General features: G+C 44.0%; 2 protein-coding genes across 2 annotated transcripts; both read left to right on the top strand.

The window, feature by feature from the left end:
* Nucleotides 1-4,069: 4,069 nt before the first annotated feature.
* On the top strand, nucleotides 4,070-6,814 carry LOC123068114 (uncharacterized). Its single transcript, XM_044490600.1, has 4 exons — nucleotides 4,070-4,289; nucleotides 4,376-4,466; nucleotides 5,284-5,504; nucleotides 6,325-6,814. Exons 1-4 carry the CDS (start codon nucleotides 4,201-4,203, stop codon nucleotides 6,812-6,814), a joined length of 891 nt encoding a protein of 296 aa, XP_044346535.1. The 5' UTR covers nucleotides 4,070-4,200.
* A 1,273-nt stretch (nucleotides 6,815-8,087) lies between these two features.
* LOC123068113 (uncharacterized) lies at nucleotides 8,088-16,809 on the top strand. Its single transcript, XM_044490599.1, has 14 exons — nucleotides 8,088-8,181; nucleotides 8,266-8,358; nucleotides 8,435-8,488; nucleotides 8,671-8,766; nucleotides 8,851-8,943; nucleotides 9,029-9,082; nucleotides 9,157-9,281; nucleotides 12,936-13,014; nucleotides 13,260-13,563; nucleotides 13,710-14,185; nucleotides 14,756-14,859; nucleotides 14,984-15,180; nucleotides 16,197-16,654; nucleotides 16,760-16,809. Exons 1-14 carry the CDS (start codon nucleotides 8,160-8,162, stop codon nucleotides 16,807-16,809), a joined length of 2,205 nt encoding a protein of 734 aa, XP_044346534.1. The 5' UTR covers nucleotides 8,088-8,159.
* Nucleotides 16,810-17,170: the final 361 nt, after the last annotated feature.

Genomic DNA, 17,170 nt, shown 5'->3' with positions numbered 1-17,170 from the left:
TATGCCCGAGACTCGATCGTCGGTATCCCAATACCTCGTTCAGTCTCGTTACCGGCAAGTCACTTTACTCGTACCGTAATGCATGATCACGTGACCAAACACTTGGTCACTTTGAGCTCATTATGATGATGCATTACCGAGTGGGCCCAGAGATACCTCTCTGTCATACGGAGTGACAAATCCCAGTCTCGATCCGTGTCAACCCAACAGACACTTTCGGAGATACCTGTAGTGCACCTTTATAGTCACCCATATACGTTGTGACGTTTGGTACACCCAAAGCACTCCTACGGTATCCGGAAGTTACACGATCTCATGGTCTAAGAAAGAGATACTTGACATTGGAAAAGCTCTAGCAAAACGAACTACACGATCTTGTGCTATGCTTAGGATTGAGTCTTGTCCATCACATCATTCTCCTAATGATGTGATCCCATTGTCAACGACATCTAATGTCCATAGTCCGGAAACCATGACTATCTGTTGACCAACGAGCTAGTCAACTAGAGGCTTACTAGGGACGTATTATGGTCTATGTATTCACACGTGTATTACGATTTCCGTATAATACAATTATAGCATGAATAAAAGACATTTATCATGAACAAGGAAATATAATAATAATCCTTTTATTATTGCCTTTAGGGATAATTTCCAACAATTTGACCCGCCTAATCTTAATTTCCTGGCTCCGCCACTGCGTGTGGGTGTGCTGGCACGTGTGCATGTGCTGTTCATGTAAATGTGTGTGTGTGTGTATGTGTGTGTGTGTGTGTGTGTGTGTTGTCACTTGTGCGTGTAAACTAATTAACCTCTCTGGTCACGTGTAATCACGACGCATGTATGTAAGGAAAAATGGCATTCGCAATGTAGCCAACTCATATGTAGGAAACCAAGCTATATGCATACACGATATTTTCAGGGGCGGAGCCAGGGGGGACGAGCAGGGACCTGCCCCCCCCCCCCCCCCCGCCCCCTCCCAATGATCCACAATTTTAATAGGAGGGACGAGTAATTACCAACGAGATTAGATCAATATACGTACTCGCCCCCCCCCCCTTCCCCCATACTCGAATTCTGGCTCCGCCAGTGCATATTTTGCCCGTTCTCTCAGCCAGGCTCCGGTGAGCCTGACCCATTTTTCCATGCAAACTCTAAAAATCGTTGCATGTAACCAAACAGGCCCTTGTGTTCCTCGTACTTGCATTCAGACAAGATGTGTACGTGGCCTTTGTTTCGTTTGTGCATGTGCCAATCTTACTGTTTCGTGTTGCGCTACTGCAGTGGTAAAAAGAAATGTACAAATTTTATTCACCCCACAAACAACATATTCTTGAGCTCGTCTTTCTTCCAGAGATGGCCGGGTGAAACCCTAGCCGCCACACCCGTCTCCTCCCCTCTCCATCCACCTCGTCACTGCTAGACATAGCCGATGGCCAAAGCCTGACTGGTGGAGGGCAGTGGCGAGCTCATTTCCTTGTGCTAAACGAGTCCTTGCAGTTGGAGCGTTGTGGCGGCCTTGACGGTGCACGTGTCAACAAAGATCAAACACCGAGGTGACCGTGAGACATCTAGGCAATGCCATGCTGCAGCGACTTCAAGAGCCAAACAATGACCAGTCATGGTGTGCAGGATGGAAAGTAGGTCTTGAGAAGGGGTTATTAGACTACTTGTCAAAAAAAATCTAGTATTTTCTCAATTTTAGTTCTTGACAGTTTTTAGCAATTTTAGTTGGTTATTCATTAATTTGAGTTAGCTCGATTAGTTGGCAGTGTTCCTAGTTATATAGAATGATTAGTCGCCATCGTCGTTCTCTCCCGCGTGTTGCATTAGCACCACTGCTGGCGTCTTTCCTCTCAACCTTATCTCACATGTCCTACTACACTTGCGCGGTCGTCATTCCTCTCGGTCTCCTCTCTCATGTCCTGCTACACTGAAGCCACCGCTGACTCGTTCATCTCGGCCTCCTCGCTCGCATCCTACTACAATGGTGTCGTCGTCCTCATCGTTCTTTTTGACCTCCTCCTCCGCATCCTACTAAACTGGCCCCGGGCCTGCTTCAGAGCTATAATAATCTACAGTATAAAACAGTGCAGAAAATGCTACAGTGAACAAAGACTTTGTGTGTGACTACCCGGGTCCAGGCCCCCAGGCCTGGGGCGTAGCTCCGTCACTGTTCACGTCCTACTACACTAACGATGTTATCGCGGGCACATTGCATTTTTTTCACCATTATCCTCTGCCTCAACGCCTTCCTATTCGTTACTCCACACGGACTTTCTCTACGGCGACGGCACTAGCAAATAGTTCACCGTGCTGCTGATGAGATCGCTCGCCCGCGCCTCCGTGCTCGTCATATTGGATGCGGCGCCGCGGCCACCGCCCTCCGCTGTCGCCAAGGCACTCTAGTGTAACACCGTGTGTTATGTGTAGTTGTTAACTCTTAATCATATCCAGTGCATGCAACCAAACAATATGAACTAGTATGGGCACAGCCAATGCGTGCAACCAAACCGATGCATAGAGGCATTGCAACGATGCAGGGAGAGAGGATGCAGGCAACCAATCAACATACAGATGATGATTTTTTGTCTGCATATGCATAATCAGGCCCAACTGAGACTAGTATGCAAAAGGGAAAAAACGATGCAGATACCCAAACCCATCCTTAGAACGGAATTGGACGCCATCAAATAAAATCATGCTCTCAACGCACTGCACCATATGGCTGGTTTCCGCCTTACATACACTGACAGCGGGCCCTGGGTTCCACTGGTCCTTAACCAGCGTGGTTGTACCAGCGCGCAAGAAGGCACCAGAGCACGCCCACAAGATGTGAGTTCCCAGGAACTTCCCAGCCCGTGCGCGCGTACATCATCATGAGTTAAGTTCCGCGGAACTTCCAAGGAACTTCCCGGAGGCGGACATAGCCGTCGCGCTGCTGTGATTGGATGAGTTGGTTGGGTGCCTCGGTACCTCCGATCGTCAAGTCCAACTGCCTCGGCTCGTCTGTACTTACAGGAGCAGAGGTGAGGTGACTCCTTCTCAGGCCCCGCCTCCCCGCTCAGTCCTCCCCCGACGACGGCGAGAGCAGAGACAGGCCAGCGTACCCTCCCGCACCTACCGACTCCACCGGCACCACTGCACCCTCGGCGCCACCCTCCCTGCCCCGAGGCCTCTGCGCCGGCCGGCGTCGCTCCTTTGCTCCACGGCCACCCCCACGCGGGCGCCTGCCTGCCGCAGCTGCGGGTCCCACACACGTTAGGTCTCTTGCTCTGTTCAGTTTGGGATCAAATTAAATCATAATCCCCTTGCTATGTTCAGTTCCACAAATTAAATATCACTCATTTTTCAATCTTGCTACCGACTTCATAATTGCTTATTTCACCATCTATTGCAAAGGACATACAAACTTTACCGTCGGTCGGGGCAAATTTTAACATGCTCCCTCTTGCCCCTTCTTTTTATGTGTGAGGTAAGAAGATAAGAGCCAATCAGACCACTAATCAATGAGGTCAACGGCTCCGGTCTAATATATACTCTTACCTCTAATGTGAAAAGAGGAGGTAAGAGGGAGCATGTTATAACTGCTCGTCGGTCCTAATTTTTTAGTAAGATGGTGTCTTTTATCTGTTGAATTTTTAACCCTTTTGAAGCAAAATGTATCCAAATCAAGTGATTTTACCATCAAAATTGATTAGATTTGTATAACTCTTTCTGATATTAAGTCCCGTCCTTCCTCATGGTACTCCAAAAATCTCATGACTCGTCTACAGTGCATGAATTTCATGCCAAGACGAGGTATCCAACTAGGTGTTGCAGTATTCCTATGAAGTAAACAAGCACCAATGCTTTTTTTTTTCAAGCAACAATATTTCTGAGGGGGGGGGGGGGGGGGGGGAAGCCAAACTAAAATATCAAAACAAACATGTACTATTATGTAGAACAAATATGAGAGTTTGCTTGTTTGCTCAGATCTGCATTGCTTTTGTTTTTCATCCATAATTCTGACCTCTAATGTGGTATTGAATCAGCCCATCATGTTGTTGTGTTGATGTGAGAAGATATTATCAAACAAGGAGTGTATGAGCACATGACATAGTGTGAGAAGAGAAGAGCAAAAGGGGAGTGGAGGAGCACAAGATAAAATAGAGGAGCCAAGCCACAAAAATCAGCCAAAGAACAGCTTGGGAGGTCTCCATGGGCAAGAAGAGGAAACAAGATCAATGGAAAGATGACTCCAGCCCTTCTGATGGCAAGCGCCATAGGTCTTGCCACTGGGAGAATGGGTTAGTAGTTTAGTAGTTTTCCCGCTCCCTTCTGCGAGAAAGGCTATGCTGGCTACTCTAATTTCCTTTGAATCCTTCACTCTTAGGGAGACGAGCAGGCCAAATGATGGGATGTCGCCTCGGGAGGGGTCTTCAGATATCGTTCGCGCCGTTATCGAATTGAAAGACTTCATGCAGGTATCTTCTCATCTCCTGATTCACCGGAAAACAGCGTGTTCTTTTTATTTTGTTTTTCTTGCCAAAAATGTGTGGAGGAAGACTGTTTTTGGTCCCTCAAGTTCCCAGAAAGTCTAGACTTGGTCCCTCAAGATTTTTTGGTCTACTTTTAGTCCCTCAAGTTTCAAAACCGGATAAGTTTAGTCCTAAACCAGATTTTGAGGGTGTTGACCGGGTCAAAACCGCCCGATGAACAGTAAATGCGATTTTTTTTCAAAAAAAAAACTGAAATTTTTTGGGGTTCAATATGCTTACATGCGCAAGGTGCGCCCAAATTTTCGTGCTCTTTCGACACTCGAGGAGCTTGTGGCAAAAAAAAACAAAAATATTTGCCTGATGAATAGTAAATTAAAAAAATCAAATCAAGATCAAAAAATTCTGAAATTTTTTGGGGTCCAATATGCTTACATGCGGAAGGCACGATCAAAATTCTGTAGTCTTTTGACACTCAAGGAGCTCGTGGCCAAAAAAACAAATTTCCGCTCACAAGAAAAGCCAAATTTTTTTTGCCACAAGCTCCTCGGTTTTGACCCGGTCAACGCCCTCAAAATCTGGTTTAGGACCAAACTTATCCGGTTTTGAAACTTGAGGGACCAAAAGTAGACCAAAAAATCTTGAGGGACCAAGTCTAGACTTTCTGGGAACTTGAGGGACCAAAAACACACTTTTCTCTTTTCTTTACTACCGGTTGAAGAAATAAGGAATCTGAATAGCTAAAGGTTGTCTATTTTGTTCCGGACTCAAATTTCTCTGTACTGTACTCACCTTCTCTCCATAGATTCAACTGTGCACGGAGGAAAAATTCAAAAGGAATATCCAAAAGCTTAAGGAAAAGAGGAAAAAAGACAAGATCAAGCATAAGGAAGATCTCAGAGTACTCAAGGAAGACCTCATCAGAATATTCAAGGAAGATCACGAAGTGCTCAAATCAAAAATCCAAGAAATGCAAAAAGAAGCATGTATTGAAGTAAATCATTACAAGGCATCTCCATCTCAGAGGTGAGGAGTTTCTTTAGCTATGATTGGACCAGGATACTAGGACTGGGGCATTTTTAAAATAAAAATACTCTATTGGAAAAGATACTGTTTCGGAACTCAGGGTTTCGACCGTTTCAGGTAGCATGGTTTAGTGAGGATGTTGAGGTGGACACTTTGCATGTTGAGAGAATTGGGGTCGACTTTTTAAAAACTATATGATGTGGATTCTACTACACCACGATTATCATCATAGGTGTCAGAATGGTATACAAGCTTACTGTGGGTGATAAATATGCCCCATTTATAGAACCGGGAGATCGGACCCATTCCAAAATCTAAGAATAAAACTTGCCTAAACTTCTTCCAGCCAAAACATATCTGTTTATGATTCAAGATTTACCCATTTAAGGTGCTTCAAGATTCTCAAATCTCTGAACACTTCATACTACCTACCATACATGTTGATCTCGTAGTACTTTTGATGCTTTGTATTATAACTTGTACAAGCAACCTAAATGAGCACGTGGAATTTGTATTTTTTTACGTCATACTTTTGACCAACTTATGTAAGTGTATTATAAGTTCTGTTGTGCAATTCATGGAAATTCAGCAATTGTTCATACTGTACAATTTAGGGTCTAGTACTGAATATGTAGAAAACAGAGAGTAATTTGAAATTTTTGAACCAATTTCTATCATTTATGTAAATGTTCTTTCTCAATCAATTATCTCCTTTTAGGAGCTTCTTCAATTATCTCCTTTATGTGCCTTATAACACAAGAACAGTTCACTGGTGTTCTCTTTCAGAATTTAACGGATATTCTGTTATGTGCTACTGCAGATCACAACTATGCCAACCAACAAGATTTCGACTAAAAATTGAAAATTGTGTGAAGAAAATAATATACAGAAAGGGAATTGTAGAGACCAAGGATGGTGGAGATCACATAAAAGTTGTCATGTATGATGGTGACAATCGAATTGCATCTGACCATCCTCTTGCTTCTGTAAGAGTTGAGCTAGTTGTCATTAAAGGAGGGTTCAATGAATCTAAACCTACACCAGTTTCTTGGTCTAAAGAGGAGTTTGAGAAAAACATTGTACAACCGCCAGAAGGAATCAAAAGGTTGGTGGAAAATGGTACATTTGATCTGATTGATGGGAGTGGTGCTCATGAAGGTGCCATTATTATGGATAATTCAAAACAAAGGGAATTTAAGATTGGAGTAATGATCGCAGTGCCTACAAAAATTAGAGTTCTTGAAGGAGTATCAAATCCCTTCAAAGTGCAGGAAGGCAAGACAAGAAGTAATGCTCATTACTTTGAATAGTCTGTCAGTTACTTTAAACTCAGTATTAAAACATGATTGAATTCTGTCTACATGCAATAAGTTACTCTCATAAATAGGAGCATGCTTGATACTACCGCAATTTTCTTTTGTGACTTTATTGCCTCGAAACTGATCATGGCTCTGATTGAGAGAATGGTGAAACCTTCTGTCATTTGTCTTGGTTTATCTTATTTACACTGGTTCAAGGGAAAATTGTTTTCTTTTCAGAGCTAGCACCAAAGAAAATGGGTAAAAAGCCTTCTCCTCCAGTTTCGACGCAAAACTTGGTACAGCCAACCAGCAGCCACGCAACACAACATAGTAAAGGCTAGAAAATATTGTTTATTTCTTTGCTTCCACCCTGAAGTTTATGATTTATATCAACATGACTGATTTACAGCTCATTAACAGGACAAGGTCATTTTTTGTTTTCTAAAAGAGTTAGTCCATATGAGCAACATGGTCTTCCACCACCTCTCATTCAACGCGTATTGCAGAGAGAAGGTAACAAGGTGCTTGAAGCCTCCATTACCACCAAACGAGTAAAAGTAAATGATTGCAGATGATAAGCATCCACTATTGTTTGCCATCATTCTATATGTGATATGTATCCTCATGTGTAAGACACCATGTTTGGTATTGTAATTTCCATTTATTTAGTTTTATTGCCTCAAAATTTCCCAGACCGTGGGAGGCATTCAGGATTTCCGACTGATGGTACTGTAGAGGATAATCGACTGAGTTATCCCCTAGCTACCATGCCACTGGTTCAGGGAAATGGTTAAGCCTTTTGCCTCGGCCTTCCTTTATCTTGTTTTACATTAGTTCATGTGCCAAACTGCCAATGGTTTATTTTCGCATTCAGGGCAAGCCCTAAACGGAAACTGTCAGCAATCTTCTCAACAAATTCCAACGCCAACCTTGTGGCAGCCAACCAACAACCAATCAACACAACATGGTAAATAGCTATATGTTTTTGTTTATGTCTGTTTCCCCCCAAAGTAAATGAATATGACTGGTTTTGTGCCAAAGAGGCGAAGGATGTAGTCTGCCACCACCTAGCATGTCGAATCCATTGCAAGTAGCAGGTAATAAGTTAGTGCTTGAAGCCTCCATTACCACCAAAAGAGTAAAAGTCAATGATTGGAGATGATAAGCATCCACTATTGTTTTCCATCATTCTATATGTGATATGTATCCTCATGTGTAAGAACCATGTTTGGTATTGTAATTTCCATTTTATTTAGTTTTATTGCCTCAAAATTTCCCAGACCATGGGAGGCATTCCGGATTTCCGACTGATGGTACTGCAGAGGATAATCGACTGAGTTATCCCCTAGCTACCATGCCACTGGTTCAGGGAAATGGTGAAGTCGTCTGCCTCGGTCTTCCTTTATCTTGTTAACATTAGTTCATGTGCCAAACTGCCAATGGTTTATTTTCGCATTCAGGGCAAGCCCTAAACGGCAACTGTCAGCAATCTTCTCAACAAATTCCAATGCCAACCTTGTGGCAGCCAACCAACAACCACTCAACACAACATGGTAAATAGCTATATGTTTTTGTTTATGTCTGTTTCCCCCCAAAGTAAATGAATATGACTGGTTTTGTGCCAAACAGACGAAGGATGTAGTATGCCACCACCTAGCATGCTGAATCCATTGCAAGTAGCAGGTAACAAGTTAGTGCTTGAAGCCTCCATTACCACCAAACGAGTAAAAGTCAATGATTACAGATGATAAGCATCCACTATTTTTTGCCATCATTCTATATGTGATATGTATCCTCATGTGTAAGAACCATGTTTGGTATTGTAATTTCCATTTTATTTAGTTTATTGCCTCGAAATTTCCCAGACCGTGGGAAGCATTCAGGATTTCCGGCTGATGTTACTGCAGAGGATAATGGACTGAGTTATCCACCAGCTACCATGCCACCTGTTCAGGGAAATGGTGAAGCCTTCTGCCTCGGCCTCCCTTTATCTTGTTTACATTAGTTCATGTGCCAAACTTCCAATGGTTTCTTTTCACATTCAGGGCAAGCCCTAAATGGCAACAGTCAGCAATCTTCTCAGCAATTTCCAACGCCAATCTTGTGGCAGCCAACCAGCAACCACTCAATGCAACATGGTAAATGGCTATATGTTTTTGTTTATGTCTCTGTTTCCCCCCAAAGTAAATGAATATGATTGGTTTTGTCTTTTGTGCCAAACAGGCGAAGGATGTAGTCTGCCACCACCTAGCATGTCGAATCCATTGCCAGTAGCAGGTAACAGTTAGTGCTTGAAGCCTCCTCTACCACCAAATAAATGATGATTGCAGATGATAATACTTCATATTCAGTTCCAGGATATTGTCCATCTTTACCTGCTTTTGGACAAGACCACTGCACTAGCTTACCTAATGCAAGTTCTAAACTTGAATTTCGGAACTTCCCAGTGTACGTGTCGTTTAATGATATTCCCCAGGTAACTATGATATGCATTGAGGCGTTACTATTCTGTACAATAAGATCAGGGGTTTATAGTCTAACAATAGCGTACAGTATATATACAGAGACCACTTGTTAGAGTACGTAATGGGCCTAATGGGCCCGTTAATCTTAGGGTTAATTAGAGATAAGGGTCGCTTGCTTAGGGGTCAAGTAAGCCTTGCTTGGGAGTCAAGTAAACCTCTCTATATAAAGAGAGGAGATGTATCAATCTAATGAAGCAAGAATTAAGAAGGAAATCCCTTTCCTCTTGCCTGGCCGTCCCGGTCGGTCCTCTCGCGCCCTCCTTCTAGCAGCGACATAACAATTTGGTAATTTTGATCATGTCTTTGCCGCCGCCCACCCCGTCGCTTCCGCTGCCGACCGTCACCACCGCGCTGCTGGCCATCTACACCGTGCCGCTGCCCTCCCCGTCCGCGCCGTTGGTCGCATCCTCCGGTGCCGCCACCGCCCAGATACCGGCGCCCTCCACCGCACCACCGGCCGCCACCTACACCCCGGAGGAGATCACCGGGGTCCTCAACAACCTCGTCACAGCCGTCCAGGGGATCTGGCTGTACCTGGCCAGCCCCTACGGCCCGCCGCCGCCCCTGCCGCCGACCGCCGCCATCGGGCCGCCGGCCCTGCCGTGGTACTCGCCGCATCCAGGGTCCTGCGCGGCGTTCGCTGGGATGCTGCAGCCCCAGCTGCACCTGCCGCCGCCGCCTGCCGCCACCCCGCAGTGGCAGCGGTGGCCGGTATCGGCTCCCGCCGCGCCTCCAGCGCCCATCGCCGCCCCCGCGCCACCGTGGCTGCCAGGGCAGCCGCCGCACCAGTCGGCCTTTGCTGCGCTCGCCGGGACACTGCAGCAGTCGCTGCAGCTCCATCCATCGCCACCACCTCCCAGCCCTGGCTGCAGTGGGAGCCGCCGCTCCTGGCGGCCTCCGCCGCGCCCGGCGCTCCGCCGCAACAGCCACCGCCGGTCAGCTCCGGCCCCGCATCGACCGCGCCAGCGGGAGTCCCGCTCCACCAAGTCCAGTCACCGCTTCCGTATTGGATCGCTACCCGTCACGTGTCGGCGGCGGTGAGGCTGCAGGCTACTGCGCGCAGCCTCCTAGTGCGTCGGCATGTGCGGGAGATGTGTGATCTGCAACTGCCGCTCCTCCAAGTTGCCCTTCGCTGTGCAAAGGACTTCGATATCATCCGCTGCGTCGGGGATCTTGGGCATGCGGTTTCCCCCACGGGCGGCGGGCATGTTGTTTTCCCTGCGTCCCGTGTAGCACCGCTGCATTCCGTCACCGGCCGCTGCGAGGGCACCTCTGCTGGTCACTCTTGCGACCACTTCCAGGTGACCATACACATGCACTCCTTTTGTCCAGATGATGTCCGTGGGATCCAGGTGATTGTACACGTGCACATCCGGCATGCGGATGATGTCCACTTTTTGTTAAGGGGTCCAAAATAAAGTGGCCCAGTCCATTTCAGGTTCAGAATAATAAAACAAGCCGAGATGTAAAAGGCTTGTTTTTAGGTGTTAGGTTTGTGTTGCGTCGAGTCATGGTTATAAGTTGGTTAGGCTGCAGTGCGAGGACAAACTGTCCAGGTGGGGTGTAGTGTTAGAATACGTAATGGGCCTAATGGGCCCATTAGTCTTAAGGTTAATTAAAGATAAGGATCGCTTGCTTAGGGGTCAAGTAAGCCTTTCTTGGAAGTCAAGTAAACCTCTCTATATAAAGAGAGGAGATGTATCAATCTAATCAAGCAAGAATTAAGAAGGAAATCCCTTCCCTCTTGCCTGCCCATGGGCAAAAGGCCCCCGGCCGGCCCTCTCGCGCCCTCCTTCTAGCAGCGCCATAACACCACTCCAATTGCCATCATTTCCGTATACATAAAGGGTGTGTTATCCAAAGGAGCAACAGACCATTCCGCCCAAACTTTTCTACAGTGTGTTATGGTGTTATCAAACACATGAAAGACTACCACTCTGAAAATAAAGCTCTCGCCCCGCGTCGCTCTTCCTGGCCGGTACAGGCTGCGGTGTTGTTCCCCTGCCTAACCTCCCCTGCTCCCGTCTTTCCCTCCCGCCGTAGGACGCCGCCAGCGAAGCTAGTGCGGCTGACGGTGGCGGTGGGAACCCTGCTTATTATTGTTCTTTACGGGATTGAAGACCCAGTGAGATTGAATCGATCTAGGAAGCAAATCAATCATGCTGCATGTGTGCTTGGTTGAGGGCTTGCTTTGCACATATGAGCGATTTCTCGCATCGATGGCCCCGGCTTTGGGCGGTGCTCCTTGGCTGTTGGTGGCTGCCAAGTCGGCTGGTGGTGTGCCATGTGCTTGTCTGCAGAGGACAGCTAGACCTCTCTATCTGTTTCGTGTCTAGATCTGGCGTCGCTAGACGAGGCACGACGGCGGCCGCCGTTGCTCCGGTTTCTTTGAAGTTGGCTTGATCTGGCCACACACCCATGGATCTGGTGTGTGGTTGGCCAGATTCGACAGACCCCACGGTGGTTCTATCCCCCGGGCCAGTCCTGGCTTCGGCTGCTTGTTCCAAGAAATGTCGATCTGTGCTGCCGGCTGGCCCCTTCTGGTCATGGAGTGGGTGCCCTGGTTGGGATGCGTCGTTGTCGCCTGATGTGTGGCTGCTACGCCTAGATTCGCCGTGTCGCTGCCTACCAGGCCCAACCGATGGTTGGGTCATCTTGTCCTAGCAACGGCCTCACTGTGGATTGCGGTGACCACCGAAAGGTCTTCGTGAGGGTTTCTCACTTCAGATCCGATGGTTACTTCAATGTTGAGATGCAAACTCTGGTGACGACTTGATGCAGAAGGGGTGACAGCGGCAGTCACACATCAAATGTAGTTGTTGTGATTGTGAAAAAGTGGTGGCAACAACACATGATTGACTTGATGGTGGTGCTACTTGAGCACCCAGTCTCGAGATCTGGGGTGAAAGCCTAGGTGACCCAAGTTGGATATGCCTGACAATAGTGACGTTTTTACGCCGTTACCTTGTTGAAGGCATTGCTCGGATATGCTCGGACTTGTTTTTCAGGGTGAAAATCTAGATTCTGACCCTGAGTGGTTGGCTCTAGTGGTAGCGGCGATTGAGCGTCGCTCCCTTATTGAAGGCGTTACTCTTGAAGAACCTCGTCATTCATGTGGTGTCATGACATGGTTGGTGCGGATATGGTCATTGATGTAGTTTGCCGATTATGGATCTGATCGCTCTGGTTTTTTCCCTCGCAATGCATAGCTTCGGTCTTATATGACTTTGCTATTTGTTAGTGTGTTCTTGTGTGCGTGTGTTGTTGTTTACTGTATGCATCCTAGCTATGATGTAGTCGCATCTGCTCATTGTGTTTATATTCTCTTGATCTTCATTTTCAGCCAATAAAATTCACCCTTTGTCGAAAATCAAACACATGAAATGGTTTTGAATTTTTTGTTTGTTTGGGTACATTACCATTTGTCTAAGTGTTGGTTAGCCGTTCTACCTGCCGTGAGTATTAGAATGATAATATCAAATGCAATTACTTAGAGAGCAATAGCCCATATAAAAAGTTGACGTGTCAGTGTATTACATAAGTGGTTTCCTTTAACATAGGATCTTGTAAATTCTCTTTTGACATCTTTTGTTTACTTTATTCAGGGGAATTCCATTCTTGGATGGGAAGAATTTGTTGAAGATGTAAGTCATTCAAATGTCCGGCCACCAGTTGAAGAGCATTGTAAGTTCAACTCAAATAGTCATTCTCATAGCATATCATCGTAATTTTGGACTTGTATGCTTGCCGAGTAAAAAGTAATTAATCATAACATTGGTATGTCTGTTTGTTTATATTTCTTAATTTGCAGATGAATAAGTTTACCTTATATTTTACTTGGTTCCTAAATTTTGTTAGAACCAAATTGCAATAAATCAAATGACTTGTGCCAAGCTAAACCCTGACTATCTTGTGTAACTTTTTTGTAGATGTAGATGCGTCATTTAGATGTAATCAAGTGCTACTTCAATGGGATGAGCCTCATATGGAGGTCAAGAAACGTTGGAACTTTCTTGATCAGCTCATGCCGCTGTATAGCACACAATCAGGGTTTTATAAAGAAGATTTCCCCAGTACGAGCCTCATGGATAAAACCCATAAGTTACTGGCCAGTATTTCATCAGACGATTCTATTTGGAAGATAATTACCAGTGTTACGAGTCGAGCCACACAAACTCCTCAGAGGAGAGGTGTTCTCATTCGGCCCATTGAGCCATATGATTCAGATGATGGGTGCATTCGCTAATCCAAGGCTTTATCTCTTTATTTAAGAAGCTTTCATTACTTCTTTTGGAAACAAGATCACATTGGCCGGTGGTCAATCATGAGTTCATGACAACCATCTTACTAACTTTTATTCATGTACCTAACATTTTCAGGCCACCAATTAAGAAGCAAAGGACCAAATATCAATTGCGATTTGTCAATACGGTGTGCAATGACTACTTCACACGGGAGAATATCAAATCAGAGGATGGAAATCTCTTAAAGGTGGCTTTGTATGATGAGAACAATCTGGTTGTCACATCTGGTCCGCTGTCTGCAGCTTCTGTGGAGATCGTACTACTTCATGGTGATTTCAATGCTGAAGGTCAAGATTATTGGACATCAGAGGAGTTTAGTGACTGCATAGTGCATCCACAATCTGTAAAAGAACCACCAGCCTTGGGAGGTGATCGTGTCTTGACACTGATTCATGGAGAAGCAGACCTTGGTAATGTCTATTTCCGAACTTCCTCCTTCCATGCTAGAACTGAAAAGTTCAAGATGGGTGTTGAGATAAAAAATGTAAGAGAAGAGAGTGTTCAAGAAGGAATCACTAGCCCTTTTTTTGTGAGAGTTCGCCAAGGGGAAGGTACAATTTTTTTATTAATTTTGTGCATTCATGACTTTTCATGCAATTTCAGTAGGGTATTCACCACAAAAAAATTATAGTAAAATATTGCAGTCCTTATTATTTTTTTCGATCATGTTTTCTGAGAAAGAGTAAATAATAGACTGGGGTAATCTCTGCAGACCACTAGTATTCAAGTTAATGTATTACAACTTTTTATAAATTATGTTTATTTGAAACTCTTCAATCTTAAGTGATTGGAACTACTGCGAACATGACATTGTGGTTTATTAGCATTTCAAATCTAAAAATATTTACAGTAATTGAGGAATTGATTGACCAATGAGAGTTCCTTATGCATCTTTTCTCTCTTTAGCTTCAATTTTTGGTGAACTGAGCATGGCCAGGTGATCAATAAAGCCCTCTCAGTGTCAGATGTACTTGTATTGGAGGCTTGCCAATTATTAAATAAATATAGCCTCAAACCAGTTGCACCTTATTTTGTATTATATGTACATCCAGTGTTCCAAAATTTCATGTAGTTGCATGTATCTCCAGTTGACATACCATTATTTATCTACACTTCTATAGAATCAATTGGCCAATGGATCACATCCCTCGAAGCATCGCTCAGAGTGAGCAAACAAGTCCCCCCGCTGGAGTGTGATGCCAGGAAATACGTCGACGCATTAGCAGTAATGACTTTTATATCCCCTTGTCCCACAATATATACGTTTCTAAGCATTTTACATTAAGATGGTATTTCTGTACTCACTTTCTCTATAATGTATGGTTATAAATTGTGTCATCTTTTCATAGGTTAAAGTGAGCACGGAGGAAAAATTCAAAACAAAAATTGGAAAGCTTAAGGTAAAAAGGGAAAAAGATAAGAACAAATATGAGGAAGATCTCAGAATACTCATGGAAGACCACGAAGAGTTCACATTAAAAACCGAAGATATGCGAAAGGAAGGGCGTGCTGAGTTAAATCATTACATTCTATCTCCATCTCAGAGGTGAGGCGTCTCTTTATCTATGATTGGACGAGGATGCTTGGAAGATAATTGTAAAGCAAGGACTGGAACTTTAAAAAAAATACTCCTGGAAAAGTGACTGTTTGGAACCTGGTGTGCACCATTCCACCGAGCCAACACTGTTGGAGTGTGGATTATATTATTTTAGAAAAGAAGGATTATCCTCGACCTCTGCATCAGAATGATGCATGCAGCCATATTATTAAAAAACGTTCTCAAGTACATGGTTTGGAGATGGTATACAAGCTTAATGTGGATATTAAATGGGCCCCATCTATAGAACTGGAAGATTGGATCCATTACAAAATCTAAGAATAAAACTTGCACTAAACTTCCTCTTGCGAAAACATCTGTTTATGATTCAAGATTTACGTAAGGTGCTAAAACATCTGGACACTTCATAATACCTACATGTTGATATAGTAGTACTTTCGATGCTTTATTATAAGTGGTACAAACAATCTAAATGAGCAATTAGAATTTGTACTTTCTTACGCATACTTTTTGAACCAAATTATACTAGTGTATTAAGTTCTATTTTGCAATTCGTAGAAATCCAAAAGCCGTTCATACTTACAACTGAGGTCTAGTACTGAATATATGTAGACAACAACACATAGTTTGAAATTTTGAACCAAATTCTTCTGTTTGTGTCCTTGTTCTTTCTCAATCAATTCTCATTTTAGGAGCTTCTTCAGTTTAAGTATCTTATGACAGTCTAAACTGCTACAATAGTGCCACTTCCCACTCACTTCAAGAAGCAGGACGTGTCAGAAGTGAAATAGGCATCCAAATAATGAGTGTTGCATGTAAGATGGGTCTAAGCTATTGACTGCACTTATCTACTTGCATATAAAGAGAAAACATAGCTCACAAGATGAGCCACAAGCCCACAAATTTATAAGTAAGGTTTTTCTTACGTGGCTTATAACATCAGAACAATTCACCATTGTTGTTCCTTCAGTATTTAACGTATCTTCTGCTATGTGCTGGTGCAGATCACAAGTAATCCAATCAACAAGATTTCGTCTAGTAATTGAAAATAGTGTGAGCAGAACAATTTACAAAAATAGTACTATAAAGACCGAGGATGGCGGAGATCACATAAAAGTTGTCATGTACGATGGTGGCAAGCCAATTGCATTTGACCACCCTCTTGCTTCGGTAACAGTTGACCTAGTTGTCATTGAAGGAGGGTTCGATGAAAAGCGAGATTCGTGGTCTAAAGAGGAGTTTGAGGAAAGCATAATAGAACCAAGAAAAGGAATCAAAAGGCTAGTGAAAAACGGTACATTTGATTTGATTGATGGGAGGTGTGATCATCATGGTGCCATTATTATGGACAATTCACAACGAATGGAAGTTAAACTTGGAGTAAGGATCACAGTGCATACAGACATAAGAGTTATTGAAGGGGTATCAAATCCTTTCAAAATGAAGGAAGTCCGGACAAAAGGTATTGATCATTTCTTTGAATATTCTATCAGTTATTTCATCTCAGTATTAAAACATGATATACTTTTTCTAAATGTGAAATGTTACATAATATACTCATAAATAGGAGCATGCTTGCTAGCACAATTTCCTAACTCCCTTTTGTCACTTTATTGAGAGAGTAGATTAGTCCCGTGTTCGATTGGTTCTCTCTCCTTTCCCAGTGCAGATCTTGTGGTTTCTATGGTTGATTGCTTGCTTGCAATGATATCATTGTGGTCGAGTGGGGAAAGACGAACGTGTATTTTAGTCTTTTAGTGTTAGTGAGGTGGAGTCCGATCTGTACTGGGAATCCATTTCTAATTGATTAGTTATTCAGCAAAAGATGTCAATGCTATGGCTGATTCAAGGTATGCTGAACATAGTGTGGCTAGGATTGTAGAATTTGGAAGTACTATTTGGAAATCACGCATGCCTTTGTGCTCTAAGAATATGCAAGTAATTTTCTTGAAATCTTGTCTCTTGGTATATTGCATAG

Source organism: Triticum aestivum, chromosome 3B (assembly GCF_018294505.1).
Source record: "Triticum aestivum cultivar Chinese Spring chromosome 3B, IWGSC CS RefSeq v2.1, whole genome shotgun sequence".
NCBI classification, from domain to species: Eukaryota; Viridiplantae; Streptophyta; class Magnoliopsida; order Poales; family Poaceae; genus Triticum; species Triticum aestivum.
This window is presented reverse-complemented; position numbering and strand designations above follow the sequence as displayed.

What these genes read in the sequence shown, in the direction of transcription:
- LOC123068113 (XM_044490599.1), top strand. Translation starts at nt 8,160, where the DNA reads ATGCCACTGGTTCAGGGAAATG. An exon ending in GCCACTGGTTCAGGGAAATG is followed by an intron (nt 8,182 to 8,265) that starts GTGAAGTCGTCT and finishes TTTCGCATTCAG; the next exon opens with GGCAAGCCCTAAACGGCAAC. An exon ending in GAGAGTTCGCCAAGGGGAAG is followed by an intron (nt 14,186 to 14,755) that starts GTACAATTTTTT and finishes ACACTTCTATAG; the next exon opens with AATCAATTGGCCAATGGATC.
- LOC123068114 (XM_044490600.1), top strand. Translation starts at nt 4,201, where the DNA reads ATGGGCAAGAAGAGGAAACAAGATCAATGGAAAGATGACTCCAGCCCT. An exon ending in AATTGAAAGACTTCATGCAG is followed by an intron (nt 4,467 to 5,283) that starts GTATCTTCTCAT and finishes TTCTCTCCATAG; the next exon opens with ATTCAACTGTGCACGGAGGA. An exon ending in AAGGCATCTCCATCTCAGAG is followed by an intron (nt 5,505 to 6,324) that starts GTGAGGAGTTTC and finishes GTGCTACTGCAG; the next exon opens with ATCACAACTATGCCAACCAA.